At 41.7% G+C, this 16,934-nt stretch overlaps 3 protein-coding genes across 4 annotated transcripts; 2 read left to right on the plus strand and 1 right to left on the minus strand.

Moving 5' to 3' along the window:
- The first annotated feature begins 700 nt into the window (after positions 1 to 700).
- Positions 701 to 8,162, plus strand: pif1 (PIF1 5'-to-3' DNA helicase homolog (S. cerevisiae)). Of its 2 annotated transcripts, none has more exons than XM_019259044.2 (13): positions 701 to 835; positions 1,018 to 1,581; positions 1,664 to 1,787; positions 2,324 to 2,449; positions 3,038 to 3,191; positions 3,952 to 4,066; positions 4,162 to 4,268; positions 4,376 to 4,515; positions 4,937 to 5,043; positions 5,169 to 5,256; positions 5,693 to 5,838; positions 7,633 to 7,824; positions 7,972 to 8,162. In XM_019259044.2, exons 2-13 carry the CDS (start codon positions 1,030 to 1,032, stop codon positions 8,014 to 8,016), a joined length of 1,896 nt encoding a protein of 631 aa, XP_019114589.2. In that variant the 5' UTR covers positions 701 to 835; positions 1,018 to 1,029; the 3' UTR covers positions 8,017 to 8,162. The 2 variants fall into 2 exon arrangements, with proteins under 2 accessions (XP_019114589.2, XP_027140533.1); XM_027284732.1 differs by having other exon boundaries at positions 723 to 835; positions 1,008 to 1,581.
- Positions 8,163 to 8,943: 781 nt separating this feature from the next.
- Positions 8,944 to 10,874, minus strand: LOC104920948 (cytochrome b-c1 complex subunit 6, mitochondrial). Its single transcript, XM_010733354.3, has 4 exons — positions 10,711 to 10,874; positions 10,381 to 10,443; positions 9,497 to 9,658; positions 8,944 to 9,357 (listed from the first exon to the last, which is right to left on the minus strand). The coding sequence occupies exons 1-4, from the start codon at positions 10,756 to 10,758 to the stop codon at positions 9,325 to 9,327; spliced, it is 306 nt and encodes a 101-aa protein (XP_010731656.2). The 5' UTR covers positions 10,759 to 10,874; the 3' UTR covers positions 8,944 to 9,324.
- A 108-nt stretch (positions 10,875 to 10,982) lies between these two features.
- nsun4 (NOP2/Sun RNA methyltransferase 4) lies at positions 10,983 to 16,163 on the plus strand. Its single transcript, XM_019259005.2, has 8 exons — positions 10,983 to 11,139; positions 11,986 to 12,205; positions 12,810 to 12,966; positions 13,204 to 13,358; positions 13,502 to 13,662; positions 13,765 to 13,889; positions 14,041 to 14,173; positions 14,309 to 16,163. Exons 1-8 carry the CDS (start codon positions 11,047 to 11,049, stop codon positions 14,450 to 14,452), a joined length of 1,188 nt encoding a protein of 395 aa, XP_019114550.2. The 5' UTR covers positions 10,983 to 11,046; the 3' UTR covers positions 14,453 to 16,163.
- The last annotated feature ends 771 nt before the right edge of the window (positions 16,164 to 16,934 follow it).

The raw sequence follows: 16,934 nt of genomic DNA on the forward strand, positions 1-16,934 counted from the left end.
TCTAGCACGACACTGGTTCTGCTCCTGGTCTGTATTTGCTCACTCCCCAGTGTTGAAAACCTCTTCTTCCTGGTGGACCAAAATATTTGTAGTACAAACACACAAACACTCCCTCCGGTGCTCTGAGCTCACAGGCAGCACAGCTAACAAACACAGGTAACTCTGTAAATCACAGAGAGTTTCCAAAGAGGACACCAGAGGGGAAAATTAAATATGATCCAGTTTCATCAAAATCAGTCAAATAGTTGGTGGTGTGTGATTTAATGCCATACAGCGTTACAAATGTCTTATGGGTGATCATACTAGGAGCACAAAGTTACATAGTGCAAGAACTCCATTTACCTGATTACACATCAATGTGTGTTATTTTATGGTAGAAAAGTTACACAATGTTGAATTAAAAAGAAAAATATTCCAGTTGTGTCCTTGTATATCACTCTTCTTTTCTTTAATCTCCTTTCAACATGTGCAGAAGTAGATCATAAAATTACAGTGCCGAGTCTGGGTGAAAATAAGCGAATATATAAGTGTAAAGTATTATAAAATACTTTTTAATAATAACGCCGTTATTTTGAAGTTTCCGGGTAGACATGTGTCTTTCACACATTTATGACGTCACCTGTCATAATCGCAGCGATTGGTCGGTGTAGTCACAGACACCTCCTCTCTCGTCTTTCATTGGTTGCTGTGTTAAATCCCCACTTTCTGATTGGCCAGAAGCGGCGCTCAGCTATTGGTTGGTTTCCCGCACTGATAATTTGAAAATCGGTGTTCGCGTTCACGCAGCTGAGAGACAAAGATCAGGACACACCGACGTATACAGAGAAAAACAAAGGTAAGAGCTGAACTTAAACTACATTTAAAGTTTTGTTTGTTAAGTTTAAAAGTTATAACTATAGCGATATCACGATGTTTGAGCACAGCTGTGGTTAAAACACAGCTTTGTTGACTGTTCCGTGTAGCTGTAGACACATTTTATATGAAACTATCTGTCTCATTATTAAAAGTATTTGGCAGAAAGTTGCTGTGATGTTTGCCGGGGAGGACGCTGCTCAGCTGCAGTGCTGTGTGGCGGTGGAGCAGCTGAACGCCTCCGGTCAGGCCACCCGGAGGCAGGTCATCCGTAAAGCCTCCGTTATCCTGGGCAGGAACGAGTTCCAGGAAATCATCCTCCGAGTCCACGACGGAAAAGTCCCGCAAAGTTACCGAATGAAAGAGTTCAAACTCTTTACCAAGTTCGCCAGAGAGGGGAAGTGCACCGTCAAACTGCTCCCTGAAAACATCCAGGTGCTCATCTCCAACTGTCCCCCCGACCGGCTGAACCTCTTCCTCAAAACACTGAGCATCAAACACCTGGCCTGGCAGAGCAGCAAGCCTCTGAGCGACCGAGAGAAGCTCAAGGCCGGTCTGCCCCGCAGCTTCGAGGCCATCAGCCCCCTGCAGCAGAAAGATATCCAGAAGGTGAACGAGATGAGGAGTAAAGTGGCTCCCAAAGGACTGAGTGACCGCACCAATAAGATGACTGTGGCAGGAACAGGACAGCAGGTCAAAAGGTCAAGGAGCGACACCAACTTCAGCCCAGTGAGTTAAACACACAGAAAATAATTATTTTTCCCATCACTGTGTTAATCTATAGCAGAATGCTGATCACTGATCATTTCAGGTGAAGGCCAACCCAAGTAAGAAGCCCATCCTGTCTCTGCCAACACGGAAGCTGAATAAAGAGCAGGCAGCTGTGCTCAGTGCTGTGCTGAGCGGCAAGAACGTCTTCTTTACTGGAAGTGCAGGTAAGTGACAATCATTTAAAATAAGACAGACTTTAATGATCCAACACTGGGGAAATGCACTTGTCACTGCAGCTCGTACACGCAAGATGGATAAGAAATTACTCCTAAATAAGAAATATATAGAAAAAGACTTGAAGTCATGCTGGTGTTAAAGAGTCTGACAGCTGTTGGAATGAAGGACCTGTGGTAGAGCTCCTTCTTACATGGTGGGAGTATCAGTCTGTTGCTGAAGGAGCTGTTTAAGGCCTCCACAGTCTCATGCAGGAGGTGAGAGGAGTTGTTCATGATGGATGTCAGCTTTCTCTCCCTGCCTTCCTCTATGGAGTCTAGGGGACAGTCCAGGACAGAGCTGGACCTCGATATGATACGTATTACATAACTGTCCATGTCTTTTTTTCAAATTAACATTTCAAGAGAATCTGTAAATCTCCACATTTGTGTTTTTTTTTGTTTGTTTGTTTGTTTTGTTTTTTTTGTCCCCCCTCCTAATGATAAACAACTTGTGTGAAATTGTCACATTTGAATGTGTTTTTCAGGTACCGGAAAGTCCTTCTTGCTGAAGAGAATCATGGGGTCTCTTCCCCCAAAGAGCACCTTTGCCACAGCCAGCACAGGAGTGGCTGCATGTCACATCGGAGGAACAACATTACACAACTTTGCCGGTTAGTCGCGTCTCTGAGAAGACACAAATAGTTTTTACATTAGACTGACAGAAGTGTCTTCCTGGAAATGGCTCATAATTTGTGTTTAGAGATGCTCGGCGGTTTTGTTTTCCCAGCATCAACAACTCTCACTGTTATTCAAATAATTAGTCTGTTTTCTGTTTCACCAAGAGCCTATCCGAAAATTAGACTGTGCTGTTTGTTGTAGTAAAGGGAAAAAAAAAAAGCACAAGGAAGAATCACTAACCGTATTAAGAAGCCCAAAACTCAGATACTCTACTTACAAAGATACAACAGAAAGAAAAGCAGCAATTTTTCTTTGAAAAATTATTAAATGTTGGTCAAATATTAAAGTATCAACTAAATGTTTCAGTACAAGTCTTTGTATCTAAGTAGAGCTGCAGCCTTTTGACTCTTTCAGTGTCTGTGTGGTGGCATATTTTAGAATATTAATCAAGGAGGTGGTATCTGATGTTTTCCAAGTTTAATTAAATCTCAATATACAGTATAGGGTCTGAATAGTTTTTCCATGGATGTTATTAATTTGCATCCACCCTGACCATCTGTCTGTACCTTCGCTCTTTCTAGGAATTGGCTCCGGCTCTGCTCCACTGGAACAGTGTATTGAGCTGGCTCAGAGGCCCGGAGTGCTGCAGCACTGGACTAGCTGTCGACACCTCATCATCGACGAGGTCTCCATGGTGGAGGCCCAGTTCTTTGACAAGCTCGAGTCGCTGGCCAGGTGAGAGAGCTGAATGTTGATTGATGCAATTATTGTTAGTAGTACTGAAACACACCATGAACTGATTAATGGTGTGTTTCAATACACCTTAGAGGGTACTGAGCACTCAGATCTCATTTCCCACAGAGTGCTCCTCAGACAGTGTTTGAGCACAGTTACACTTCCAGCAACAGGGATCATTTCCAGTTTTGTGTCACGTTATGTTTCCAGTTAGACAAGTTCATTTCCTGTATTTTCCTTGTTGAGTATAATCACCTGGAAAATAAAAATAATTGTTTTTGTTATCTCTTGTAGAATGAGCCTCTTTATGTCTACAGATGTTGCAGGTCCTCTTCCTGAGCCCACCATGTAGAACCGCCACGTTTCTACATAAACAGACAAACTAAACACTGGCTTTAGACAGCCTTTTGTATTTTATGTTTTGCAGCCACTCTAGTATTTCCTTCATGCTAGGAAAGAAAGCATGATACAAGGTGCTTGGATTCAGCAACTATAGTGCTAGAAGCCACTAAATCCTACACACTTGGTCCTTGGAACTTGTAGTCATACCCCTCCTCTCCTGACCACTAAGACTGCATGACCTTTTTGAATAGTTAAAACACATTCACATAAGCCACAGTTTAAACTTTCAACCTTTTCATGTGTACTTTGATTTTTAGGAATCACAAATATAATGATATTTTATATTTATTAGAAGAATAGATTTATAATCCCTATATTCATCTTCAGTGACTTACATGTTCTCGCTGCACTCCTGCAGGTCGGTGAGGAGGTCCACTGAGCCGTTCGGAGGCATCCAGCTGATCGTGTGTGGCGACTTCCTCCAGCTGCCTCCTGTCTCTAAGGGAAAGGAAAAGGCCAGCTTCTGCTTCCAGGTCAGACCTCCGTGGATCCTAGAACTTATGTCATTGATTTCCTGAAGAGCATCAATGGGTGTTACTAAAGACCCTTTCCCTCTATGAACCTTCAGGCCAGGAGTTGGCGTAAAGTCATCCAGCTCAACATGGAGCTCACAGAAGTGCGGAGGCAAACTGACCAGTCCTTCATCTCCCTCCTACAGGCAGTGAGGGTGGGCAGGTAAAATAATAAGCACTGTCCATTATACAAGCAATTGTTATGCTATGCTGCAAAAATACTTATTCTAAAGGGCAAGTTCAATCATGTTCTGTCTTAACACCGTTCAGGGTGACGGAGGAAGTCACCGCTAAGCTGATGGAAAGTGCCTACCACCAGATCGAGAGGGATGGCATACTAGCAACCAGGCTGTGCACACACAAGGACGACGTGGAGCTCACAAACGAGAACAAACTCCAGCAGCTTCCAGGTGTGAACTCTTCCATTGGATTATTGAGTTTTTTTCCAGCTCGAAACAGGTGTTGCTTTGTTTTTTCGAGTGAAAATTGGCAAAACTGTCATCAACGAGTCATGTTTGACGATCTTCCTGAAACCATTTTTCCTTTCTTAGAAGTATCATCAGCCTCAGCTGGACACATCTTGTGTTCGGTTGTTTCCTGTTCTGCTTTGTTTTCAATTTGTAAGCTGTAACTGCATCTGGAAACTGAGCAGTGTGTTTCATCTGCTGGTGCAGCAGGTTAAAGTTTCTTTTAGGCTGTTTTTGGGCAGTTGTGGCTGAAAAAACGTCTATCATGAATTTGTTGTGTGTTCTTCACATGACTCTGCCTGTCCCCATCATTATTATCATCATTATTATGACCCTGTTTAATTAATTACTTCCTGTCTCTCAGGGTCAGTGCGTGTCTTTGAGGCAGTGGACAGTGACCCAGCCCTGGTGAAGAACATAGACGCTCACAGCCCCGTCAGCAGGCTGATCCAACTCAAAGTGGGAGCTCAGGTAAGTCTGTGTCTGTGTGTGTGCAGAGTCTCAGTCTGAGTACCTACTGCAATATTTTATATAACCTCGCACATGTTGAGAATACAGCACTCAGTCTGAGTGAAGACATTCTTGTTCTTTCTAAGGTCATGCTGACAAAGAACCTGGATGTCGCTCGAGGTCTGGTGAATGGAGCACGAGGGGTTGTTGTGGCTTTTGAGCCTGGAAAACACGGTTAGTATTTATTTATTTATCTTGAAACATGATGGAGACTATTTGCTCTGAAAAATGAGAAATACTTATTCGCTCTCTTGCTCAGTTAGAAAATGGATCGCTTATGTCTGTACAATAAATATGAAGCTGAAGATACTCTGCTGAGCCAATGGTGACGACTAGAAACATCTGGGGAAAAGGATAGCCTGGCTTTGTTAAAATTAAAGATTTATCTTGTCTTTATAGTAAGCCAACCATCTCCTGACTCAAGCTCTATAGTTATGTACAGACATACTCTTAGGAGGATATTTGATTGAAGATTTAATCTTTTTTTTTTTTTTTGTACAATCTCCGGGTCAGACAGAAACAAAATTTGGAAATCCTTTAATGAGAGTGCCTTAAATTATGACTTTCAGCAACTTTTGTCCATCAATCCTGACTCATTCTATTTCCTCAGGACTCCCACGTGTGCGTTTCCTGTGCGGCGTTACAGAGGTGCTGAAGCCCGAGCGCTGGGTGTTCAAGTCAGGCGGTGGGATCCACTTGAGTCGACAGCAACTGCCACTCAAACTGGCCTGGGCCATATCTATTCACAAGAGCCAGGTGAGTACAAGTTCAATCACAGCCATGCGGTGGGCTGCATACAGCTCGCTCAAAAATTCATAATGATGACATAACTATCTGTCTGAAAACGTCACTCAGTGTCACCGTTTTTGTGTGGATTTCCTTGAATGAATGACTCACCTGATGAATAGTTGGTTTCATTTAATTGTACTGCATTTAGAGTCTCATCTAGACGGATGAATATGGCTGACTGTATGTCTGAGAGGGCCTTGGCAAGCCAAAGTTTTCTCTTCAGTGACAGAGCATCCACTGGATGGATTGGCACAATAATGAATCTTCATAACCTTTGTGAATCCCTGTCTACTCCAGCAGGAGGTTAACCGCTGTAGTTTGTGTTTTAATGTTAACTAGAAAATGTTGCATGCTAATGCCACGTTCCTGTCATATAGGGTGGATGGTAAAGATGGTAGAGATTCCTATGTTAATGACTGGCAAGCGTTATTGGAGATTTGGAAAAGCCATCTATCGGTCGGATTCTATTATCATTTCCTGCTAGTATGAAATTTGTGATATAGTATTACTATTTTGTATACTAACTGCCAAAACGTGTGTCATATAATATATAGAGTTGGTATGTAGTCTGAATTCTGGACACACTTTTAGTTTTAGTCCTCTGTTCAGTATGCACGCTGCATTACCACCACATTAACCCCACTACTATTCGCAATTCTCCTTTTCATTGTGATGGATGGATGTTATGCTGCACTATTGAACAGAGAGTATGTTAATCTCATTCACAGGCTCCTGCATGTGTGTTTTTAAACTCAATCACTATTGGTTATTAAGAAAAACTGATTAACTACCCGTCTTAGAAGCATTTGTGCATGAATTTATGCTGTCTTTGTCTTAGAAACCTTGGCTCAGTTTGCCCCCCAGTGGAATAAAACGAGAAGCCAGTGTTCATTTGATGAAATGGCAACGTTCGAGACCAGTGTCTCGTCGTTTGGTTTGAAAAATGTTCTGGGGTCGTGCTGATAGCTTACGAGGGTTTAAGGCGCTGACCATGTAATTGAAACCGCTATGATTCATCCTGGCCATTGCCAAGCCCCCGCTTCTCTCCTCTGTCCCTGTCATCCGTCAGTGTGCTATCTAACAAAGGTCATCACCAATCAGTCAACTTTCCCACCAACAGTTCCCTCTCTGCTCCCACACCGTATTTTATATCCTGACCTCTGAAATTGGTTAGAGAGGAAAAAGGGGTCCCTTGAGATAATTGAGTTCATTGGTCAGAACCAATGTGTCATCAATGTTTGATCTACAGCAGAGGAGCTAAAGCGCAGGGAGATATATTAAAAAAGAAAAAAAAAGGTAATCCCACACATTGATTCCTCCAGAGGAACTGAGCAGATGTAAAAGAATTATACCTGAGAATAACAGGGTGGGGGTGGAGATATCGTCCATGTGGCTTTGATTCTTGAAATGACTGGCCTGTTGGAAATTCTGTCACTGATCTTTCTCTCTGCAAGAAAATGACCCTGCTGAAACAGGTCAGGTAGGTGATTTGTGGGTGATTTTTCTATGTGTTTTTACTGATAACTCACACATGCAATTAGCCTAATCAGCCATTTGTACTAATTCTGTGCATACATTTGCATTTTTGGGCACCTTTTTTGTCAAACTCTAGAGAATCCAGTGGTGCAGACTGCTTTATTTTGAACCACAAAATGCCAATTAATTTTGGGTTGCAAAATTGCTTTTGCATGTCAGCGCATCAATCATTCTGTCTTGTAGTCGTGTCAGCCTTTATTCACTTTTACTGTTTTGTTGTTTTAGGGAATGACACTAGACTGTGTGGAGATCTCTCTGGCACGTGTGTTTGAGAGCGGCCAGGCATACGTGGCTTTGTCCCGGGCTCGGAGCCTGGAGGGTCTGAGGGTCATGGACTTTGACCCGCGTGTGGTCAGGGCAGATCCAGATGTTCTCGTCTTCTACAAGAGACTGAGGAAAGAGAGGCTTCTCATGCAGGTAAGTGCATGTGATGATCTGCAGACATTGTTATCTCTGTGCTGTGGAAGATCCTTTTTTAAAATATATATTTTTTTTTATTGAGTAAACATTTCAATATAATCAGCATTGGGGAAATTAACTTCCTGTCTCCATTGATCTCTGCAGGCCTCCATGGATGATTTTGTTGGCAACAAAGAAAACTCTTGGTGAGACGGTGAATTCATCTGCAGCTTCTGAGACATTATGCACTGTGTGCATGAGTTATGTGCGTTACAGTCTGTTTTATTTCCTTTAGGATATTGCCTATTTTATCTGGCAGTAGTCACACTGCCACCTTCTGATCAGTACTGTAATTTCTTTTCTTTCTTTTTTTTAAGAGTTTATTTTTTACTGCCTGATTTTTAATTTATCATGTATTTAAATAAAGTTTTAGTGAACTCACATCTCTGCAAGTTGTCACTGAGTTTCAATCGTCCTGCAATTGCTAAGCACACAGTAAATTAACTTCAATCCTGAATTAATTAAAATTTAAGTCTGTAGATGCCCATCTTCACTTTCTCCCCAATTCATTTAGTAAAATCAAGGGGCAGCACGGTGGTACACTGTTGCCTCACAGCAAGAAGGTTTTCTGAAACCTTTCGGCTGGGGCCGTGTCTGCGTAGGTTCTGAGTACTCCAGTTTCCTCCCACAGTCCAAAGACATGCACTTAATAGGTTATTTGGTCGTAGTCTCTGTGCCCTGTGATAAGCTGACGACTTGTCGCTGAAGCTGGTATAGGCTCCAGACGCCCCGTGACCCTGATGAGAAGCGGTTACAGATAATGGGTGGATGGAAGTTGTATAAAAGTCAACTACAAGGCATCATTGTCTGAAATAGGTTTACAGGGCCAACATGTTCTGATTTCATATTATCACCTCCCCGTAATCATTGTACAGTGACAGTTCTGAAACAGGGATGCTGCATTTACTATAACCTAATTTGCACTAAGATTTATGAACAATGATGTGGATTTTGAGAGCTCTTGTATCAATTCTACAATTCGTACTATTGTACACCCAACTGCATCTGTAATATCCAAAGCTGACACATCATAATTTAAGTCATCAGGCAATCACAAAAAAATCAAATACAGCAAACTGGAAAGCAAAGAAAATCTTTATTTTTCAGAGAGGATAGTAATTCCATGACTGAACCTGAGGTAAATTCTCCGTTGCTGGAGCGTCATACTTGATTTTATTATTTTTTTTGCATATGAACTGACCACTGAATAAACCGAGCCCTTTCTTTGCTACCTGGCTACACACATTACCAACACAAGCAGTGACTCATTTTACAAACTGCTTCTGACCCTATCTACACAAGTATGCACTGTATACAGAGAGGGTGGCATGTATTTAGTCCAAAAACCCAAGAAAATTCATTTACATTAATACACAGGAGAACAACGTCATAACTGTCCTGATTATTTTACAATTTTAGCAGTTAAATAGCTGGAAGTGGTGACAGCTGGCTGGCAGGTCATTTCACGTTGTGGAACAGCTTGTGTGCTACCTAGAAAAGACAAAAGAAAGCACAGTCAGCATCTTCATCTGAAGCCCAAAAAGTAAAATGAAGCCACGTGCAGTCTGGTTTCTCGTGTCCTGTATGGACTGCTTCATGTTCTCTCCCCTTCCACCCCCTCTTTACTTACACAGTGGTCCCGTGCATGCAGGAAGTCAAACAGTTCTTCTGTGCAGTCCTCATCAGTCCTGGATCTGGACCCAACCCGGGCTTCACAGGCCTCCAGACGCTCCTTGGTGTGCACACAGTGTGCGGTCTGCTCACACTTTTCTCGTACTGTGTCTAGAGGGTCCTGCGAAGGAGAAAAAACAAATGTAGTATATTAATTATTTTTTTTGTTTGTTTAAAACAAATTTACCACCACATTTGGTTGATACATATGCGTGAAATTTTACAGCTATTACCAGCAACACTACACCAACATGATACATTGTGTCCACTATTGATACTTAAGTTTAATTTTTCACCTCACTTGTTTACTTTAGTAAAAGCAGGAGAAATATTTGTTAGATGTAAAAGTCCTGAATCCAAACTCCAGAGAGGCATCAACATATTTTAAGTATCAAGATTTAAAAGTTCCCATCATGCAAAATCGCCTATTTCAGAATAATGTATAGTAAATTACTGGATTATAATTATCAATACTCAAGGCACAATCGGAAGTCTGGTGGCAGGCTCTGTAGAAGAGTAGTTAGGAGATATAAAAAGTCTCATTCTAAAAAGGTAACAAAAACATGATACATTCTTATTTTAAGGTGATTATACATTAATGAAAACAGTTATAAATGTTATATTCCATTTCTGACGTATTCTGTAAGTAGTCCCCTGAATCTGATACACTAGACCTGTATGTTCATAGTAAAAATGACTCTGCTGTTTCACAGTTATCACTTTGCTTTGTGGACTTGACCTTTGCATACAAAAAGGTGACTAGTGTGCATACTGCTACTCACGTTTGTACTTTATTTCTAATAAAAACATTGTGTTCATCAAATGTATGATGTCCAAACTTACCACCATGTCCTCCTCCTCTTCTTCCTCCTCCTCCTCTTCCTCCTCAGCAGGCTCATCTTCCTCCTGGTCAATGACAATAATATCACATTTGATACATTTAATTAGGTCTAAAACTGAACACATTTTAAATTTGAGGGGCTTTTTCAATGTTGTAGATGGGTGTTATATTAAGTGAGTGCTAAATATCCAAAGAACCAGAATGACCTGTTGTTTCAATGAACGTCTTCGCAGAGAGCTGACACTGGTCAGCAGAGTGTGTTGGTCAAATCACACTTTCAATGGGCCGCACAAAACGCGTCTAAAACAACAAATGTCGATATTTTTCAGTACCTCGTCTTCCGGGTCGCCGTATGTGAGCATTTTCCTCTCGAAAACCATGATTACAGCTGTGAGATTCACCAGAAACCCCGGCAGAGGACAGAAGTCCCAGCTTCTCGGCAGCACTACTTCTCGTTGAGGACGTGAGGTCGGTCACACGCAGGAAACTACTAGAAGGATTACCGGATCTAGCTCCCTATTGGTTAAAAGTGCGTATTGACGTTGGTTTGGACCAATCATATGCATGTGTTAATGCGTAAGCCCCGCCCATTCACTGGCTAACACGAGCGGAACTTTTGTTTCGGCTCGCGAGGCAAAGACGGACCTTAAGAGTTGTCGCGCGGCATCATGGCGCTGCTCGTGGACAGCAGGCTGTTAATGAGGAGAGTGAGAGATCTGAGATGTCTCACTCCGAGACGACACAGAGTCAAAGAGAAGTGGGTGAGTCATGAAGACACTTCATTACGGACGTTATCTGTAAAAACAAAACAAAACATTAGACTCAGTCACAGGTGTACAGGATGTCTAACCACACAGTAGATTTTCAAAATAAGAGTATAAAAGGTCCAGTGTGTAGGATTTAGTAGCAAAGTTGCAGATTGCGACCGACTGAATACCCCTCACTTCATGCTCTTGTTTCAGACGCGATGGGGAAACTACAGTAGCCCTAGTAGTGAATAAATGTCAAAAGTTTGTCCCTTCTGGGCTGCTGTAGAAACATAGTGGTTCAAACATGGCTGACTCTGTGGAAGAGGACCCCCCTTTAAATGTTTCACACTGGACCTTTAAAAAATAAACGGCAATATGTACAAGTCATGAAAGTTTGAGATTTTATGATTCTGTCGTCCTCTCAAACAGTATAGATACGAAGTGGCTGTTTAAAGGTCCAGTATGTAACGTTATCTATTGGCAGAAATGTAATATGATATACATAACCATGTGTACATTAGTGTATAATCAGCTGAAAATGAGAATTGTTGTGTTTTTGGTATCAGAGTGTTTTATATCTACAGAGGGGTCCCCTTCCACAGAGTCGGCCATGTCTTTACAGTAGCCCAGAAGGTACAAACCAAACATCGGCTTTAGATAAAACGTTTCACGTTTTTTGCAAGTTTTACGACCTCTGTAGATTCTCCTTTATGTCTGGAACGAGATGGTGAGGCGAGCAGTATTCAGTTTGTTGCAATCTGAAAATTCTACATCCTGGATCTTTTTAACTTGACCAATTAAACAAAAATAAAAGAAAGCATTAAAGCATATAAACGTTCAAATACCTGCTTTCAACAGGCTGCCACACGTACTAAACACCCTCCCACCAGTCTGGCCCTGCAGCACTTTGATGCCACGTACAGCATCCAGCTGGGGAAGCTGTGGCCATCAGTCCGAGTCGCCTTGCTGTCAGAGAGGAAATACGGAGCTCTGCTCAATAATTTCTCCCATGATGCTGTTCTGGCAGGCTTGGAAGCCCAGGGATGCAGAGACTTCACCAGTGATACAGATACAGAGGGTAGGTGTGCACTTCCAGTGTTTCCAGTGAACTTTGTGAACTTGTCAGTTTCTCTTTTGGCAGAGAACGCTTTCAAGTTTTGATACAGAGAGCAAAAATGTAGAGTTTTCTTCTATCAGAGCAGAGCAGACAGAATTCAATGTACATAGATTGGATGGAGAGTCAGTATTGTTGTATTCAGCATCATCTCCACACAGACATTTACCTGAAACAAATACTGTATTTGCTAATGGCATGTCAAACATGGCGGCCACTTTTATTCAGGCACGTGCTTTGATTTTGTACATATTGATTTTTATTTAACAAAAATTCATCCTCAGAGACCTTTTCTGTTTTGCAACGAGATTGGTGCTATAACATTTAAAGCCTATAAATAACCAAGGTTGCAGGGTGGTAGTGTACAATATGACTTGATATTGTTATTTATTACAGTCATAAATTAAACTATAACATTGTTTGAGTTTTACTAATTACTAATTAATTACATTTAACTTACATATATATTCTTTCCTCCTCTATTTAAACACCTTAATATGAAACTCCATTTTGTGTTTTATGTCATTTAAAAAGTACAGTCCTTCTCCTCTTGTTGCCATTTCTGCAGCTCAGACATCTGAAGTTTCCACTGAGGAGGAATCCAGCTGTGTTTCTATGAAGAAATCTGGCACTGATGGTCAGCAGCTGCCTCCTCTACAGCTCAGTCCTCACATCAAGTGCTCAGTGTTTCCAAGAGCTGATATAACAAGATTCAAGCCTGCTAGGTGAGTTTATTAGTTATTGGCCAAAAAAATATAGTTTGATATGTGAACTGGCTGCTAAAATGTTTGTCAGCTGTCACTTATTCATAAAACATTGTGGTTTGAAATTCTAGTTTATGTCTGGGAGTGTGTAACGTTGTAACATATATTTTTAAACCCAAGTGGTTAAAAATTTTAGTGGACCATCTTTCAGGTTTTTATTCTGGTTACACTAACTTGTTGTTCTCTTATCCTCTAAAGACCAGACATGTGCGGGTTGTTGGGTTACTACCTGATGGACGCAGCATCTGTGCTGCCTTGTCTCGCATTAGGAGTGCAAGAAGGTCACAATGTGCTTGACCTCTGTGCTGCTCCAGGAGGCAAAACTCTGGCTTTGCTCCAGACCCAGTGTATAGGTAAGAGAACTGCTCTCGTCTGTCTGTTTTCCTCACTCAGACCGTGCAGAAACCTTCATGCCTTCCCCATCTGTGACAATTATTGCTGTTGTTCTGTCTGTCAGTTGTAGTTAACCCTCCATGATCTGTGTTTGTACTTCAAGGTTTTTTGTGTGTGAATGACTCCTCGGTGTCTCGGACATTACGACTGAAAAAGGTCCTCCACAGCTATGTTCCTAAACAATTTTTGAATGATGAAAAGCTACGCATCACCTCCTTTGATGGCACCAAGTGGGGGGAAATCGAGAGGGACACTTTTGACAGAGTAAGCTGGTGTCACGTCATCATGTGTATCATTTTTCAGAACAGAATTTTCAGATTGATGCTAACTACTCTGTTCGCCTCATCCTTTCTTTTCTGTGTTCAGGTTCTTGTCGATGTCCCGTGCACTACAGACAGACATTCACTCATGGAGGACGACAACAATATATTCAGTAAGAACAGGACCGGTGAGAGGCGTAAGCTGCCACAGCTACAGCTGGAGCTGCTGCTGTAAGTTTTGATGGAACTATAAAAATATTACAAAATTATTACAACTTACATTTTATCATGTTAATATACGGTGACACAGTCCACTTTAAAGTGTAAAGTGACTATGATTATTTCATATAAAGTGAACACACCCTCTCTCTTTATCCTGCAGGGCGGGAATCGAAGCAGCCTGTCCGGGTGGAGAAATCGTTTATTCCACATGCACACTTTCTCAGACGCAAAATCTGAGTGTGGTGGAACAAGCCATCTACTTGGCACGAGAACAACACGGTATTAACCTTCAGGTCAGTCACACGCACACTTTAAACCACATATCAGAGATCCTGTGGTAAACTCAAGAACTTCTCGGAACCTAATTCAACAAATAATTTGTCCTTTTTTGTTCTCCTTTCCTCCTTCTCTTGTCCTGATCACATCAGGTTGTTGACCTGCGACCCCTCACACGCATGTTTAGGAAAACCTTTCACTTCGCTCCCGACCTCCACCTGGGTGAGATGGTCATCCCACACTTAGCCGCTAACTTTGGGCCCATCTACATGTGCAAGCTAAGGAGGCTAACATAGACTTGGTGGACGGCTTTTCCTTAAACCTTGTGGACATTTGAATGAACTATGTCACTATTTATGGACTCATGAGGTGATCTTCTGGACCCTTCAGCCTCAGACTCATCTGTGTAAACTGTGGCTGTTAGATCACAGTTGAAGGAGAAGTTTTCATCGTGGTGGTGGACTGTTGAAATACTGGACTTATAGTTGGTTGAATGTGACTGATTTCAATGACAGAAAACACAAAGAATACAGCCAAAGCACTTGGAACATGACATTATAACTGGGGACAACATTGAACTAGTATTTTAAAAAGATATTGTACTAAACCAACAGGAATGCCAAAATAAAGTTCTTAGTATTTACACTCTTATTTTTGGAACACATTGGATGACTAAACAAGCTTTGCAGCTGTACTTTTATTTTTGCCCTGTGGGTGGCAACAATAGCTTAATATTAAAGTACCCTGTATATTCTGTGTCCACTAGAGGACACTAAAGATACGTCCACAGAGGAGCTCCAGTATGCATGTCCTCCTGCACTGTGTCAGATGCATAGAGATGAATATTTTAGGTCGGGGAATCACATTACTGAGACACAAATTTCCATCAGAATTACCTGCTCTCTTTAACTCTCCAGTGAAAATGGGTTTGGCTTGTTCTAGATGGTTATTCATCAGGTTTGATGGTTTTGCCTAATAACGCGATATGTGGGTATGTGAAAGGAGGGTATAATGAACAGGCAGGTAATGACTTATTTGACCATTTGGCTTCCTACATCTGAATCTGTGCAACTTTCATTATTATGGCTGGGATTGACTCCGTTTTGCATTGACATCACTCAGAGGTGAAATGTTTCCTCTTATCACAAGCTAATGTGAGCGGAGAGGTGCTTCTTTTTCCATCACACCGCCGATGACCCTTTATGTTGTCCTGGCCAGGCAATGTAGCGTGAAAAAAGGTGTGCGTGCGTGCGTGTATATATATATATATATGTGTGTGTGTGTGTGTGTGTGTGTGTGTGTGTGTGTGTCTAACGAGTCCACCATCCACATCCCACTGTCATTAAGCTGCTCCAAGTGCAGGAGCTGACTCCCATCCCCGTACAGGGATGGACGGCAGCCATGCGGCTCCCAGATGAACATTAAAGAGGCAGCAGAGAGCTAAAATGGGACATCTCGCCCTGTTTTGCCCCTCCGCTTTTTTATTCCACAGATGAGTGCAGATAATTTTCTGTGCGATTGTGAGTGATTACTGTATTACTGCGGTAAAAGGGGGATGTATCTGGGAATGCAGAGGGAATTAATGACACATAAAAACTATTTTTGTATTGACTGCTTTCGTCTCCAGGGCCTTGAATGCCTCTCCGCACATCTTGTGATTACCTAAACGTATTGTAAATATGTGTTTCCTATGGGCTCTTACATAAATTTACATGTTTTAACACTCAGGAGACGGCAGACTGTTAGAGATGAGTTACTCTCTATTCTGGCTGTCTATAGACTCCACTGCCTGTCTGCTTTATTATTGAATTAGCCAATGAAGCGCTGTGCATTTGTGTCCCTGTGTGTAAGCCTGTGTTAGGAAGACATATGCTGTGTATTAGAAAGATGAATCTTATGGATTTAACTACACAACCATGCTTCTGTTGTGTTTTCAAATGCAATTTAAATGTTGCTTTTTTTTTTGCTAATAAACATGCAGAACACTGTAATAGTGTTTTATGCTTTCACTTCATACCATAAAAGCTGGTCAGGGAACTCCATATATTAAAACTAAACACCTACAGTGGGTTATTAAATAAAATAAAGACAGCAGAAGGGGAAAAGAAACTTGTCTTACAGGTGATAAGTTTGCCTAATGGGTTGATTACCTGCTGCAACCTAAATAAAGGTGAACATTACGATGTCTTTATGTTCAGTAAAGACACATGCTGTCTTAGGTGTAGTCTGTGTAATTAAAGCAGAAGCTGCTGTGATGTTTTGCCCAGAGGTGAAGATCAGACATGTTTCCCTGTTGGTGGTGGGAGAGAGGATTTCACTGATGGGGGGGGGTCTTTTGTTGCAGATGCACTGTGTAGACTGAGCCCAGCAGGATGCGCTCTCTGCTGCTCTCAGCCACATGGCTCACACGTTTCACTGAAACTTGTATTTCTGTAGCGCAGCAGACTGAGGAGGTGGAGAGTGACTGAGAGCAGGTGACATGCATAGGTTGACCTCTTTATCCCTTCATTCTCTTCAGTTTCCATTTTTTGGTTTTTGCATAATTCATAAATCATGTATGTTTTTTCCCCCCCAGAGAACTGCTCTGAAACAATAGATCTACTACCACAGCAGTGGAGGTCACAAACAGATTTGCAGAGTCTTGTACATTAATCTTCAGATCTATTTACATAGACACTTTTCTTCAGTGTAGATGGGTTATGTGATAATATATAATTTATCAACTAACCAGATCACTTGTAATGTGTGGCATAGACCAGACAAGATATAATGACTCCG

Source organism: Larimichthys crocea, chromosome XII (genome assembly GCF_000972845.2).
Source record: "Larimichthys crocea isolate SSNF chromosome XII, L_crocea_2.0, whole genome shotgun sequence".
In the NCBI taxonomy this organism is placed as follows: domain Eukaryota; kingdom Metazoa; phylum Chordata; class Actinopteri; family Sciaenidae; genus Larimichthys; species Larimichthys crocea.

Bases quoted from the DNA above. Each gene is read 5' to 3' on its own strand.
- pif1 (XM_019259044.2), top strand. From the start codon at position 1,030: ATGTTTGCCGGGGAGGACGCTGCTCAGCTGCAGTGCTGTGTGGCGGTG. The intron at 1,788-2,323 runs GTAAGTGACAAT...TGTGTTTTTCAG, and splicing joins CTTCTTTACTGGAAGTGCAG to GTACCGGAAAGTCCTTCTTG. The intron at 2,450-3,037 runs GTTAGTCGCGTC...CGCTCTTTCTAG, and splicing joins AACATTACACAACTTTGCCG to GAATTGGCTCCGGCTCTGCT.
- LOC104920948 (XM_010733354.3), bottom strand. From the start codon at position 10,758: ATGGTTTTCGAGAGGAAAATGCTCACATACGGCGACCCGGAAGACGAG. The intron at 9,659-10,380 runs GTAAGTTTGGAC...TCTCCTTCGCAG, and splicing joins AAGAGGAGGAGGACATGGTG to GACCCTCTAGACACAGTACG. The intron at 9,358-9,496 runs GTAAGTAAAGAG...TGTCTTTTCTAG, and splicing joins TGCATGCACGGGACCACTGT to GTAGCACACAAGCTGTTCCA.
- nsun4 (XM_019259005.2), top strand. From the start codon at position 11,047: ATGGCGCTGCTCGTGGACAGCAGGCTGTTAATGAGGAGAGTGAGAGAT. The intron at 11,140-11,985 runs GTGAGTCATGAA...TGCTTTCAACAG, and splicing joins ACAGAGTCAAAGAGAAGTGG to GCTGCCACACGTACTAAACA. The intron at 13,890-14,040 runs GTAAGTTTTGAT...TTTATCCTGCAG, and splicing joins CTACAGCTGGAGCTGCTGCT to GGCGGGAATCGAAGCAGCCT.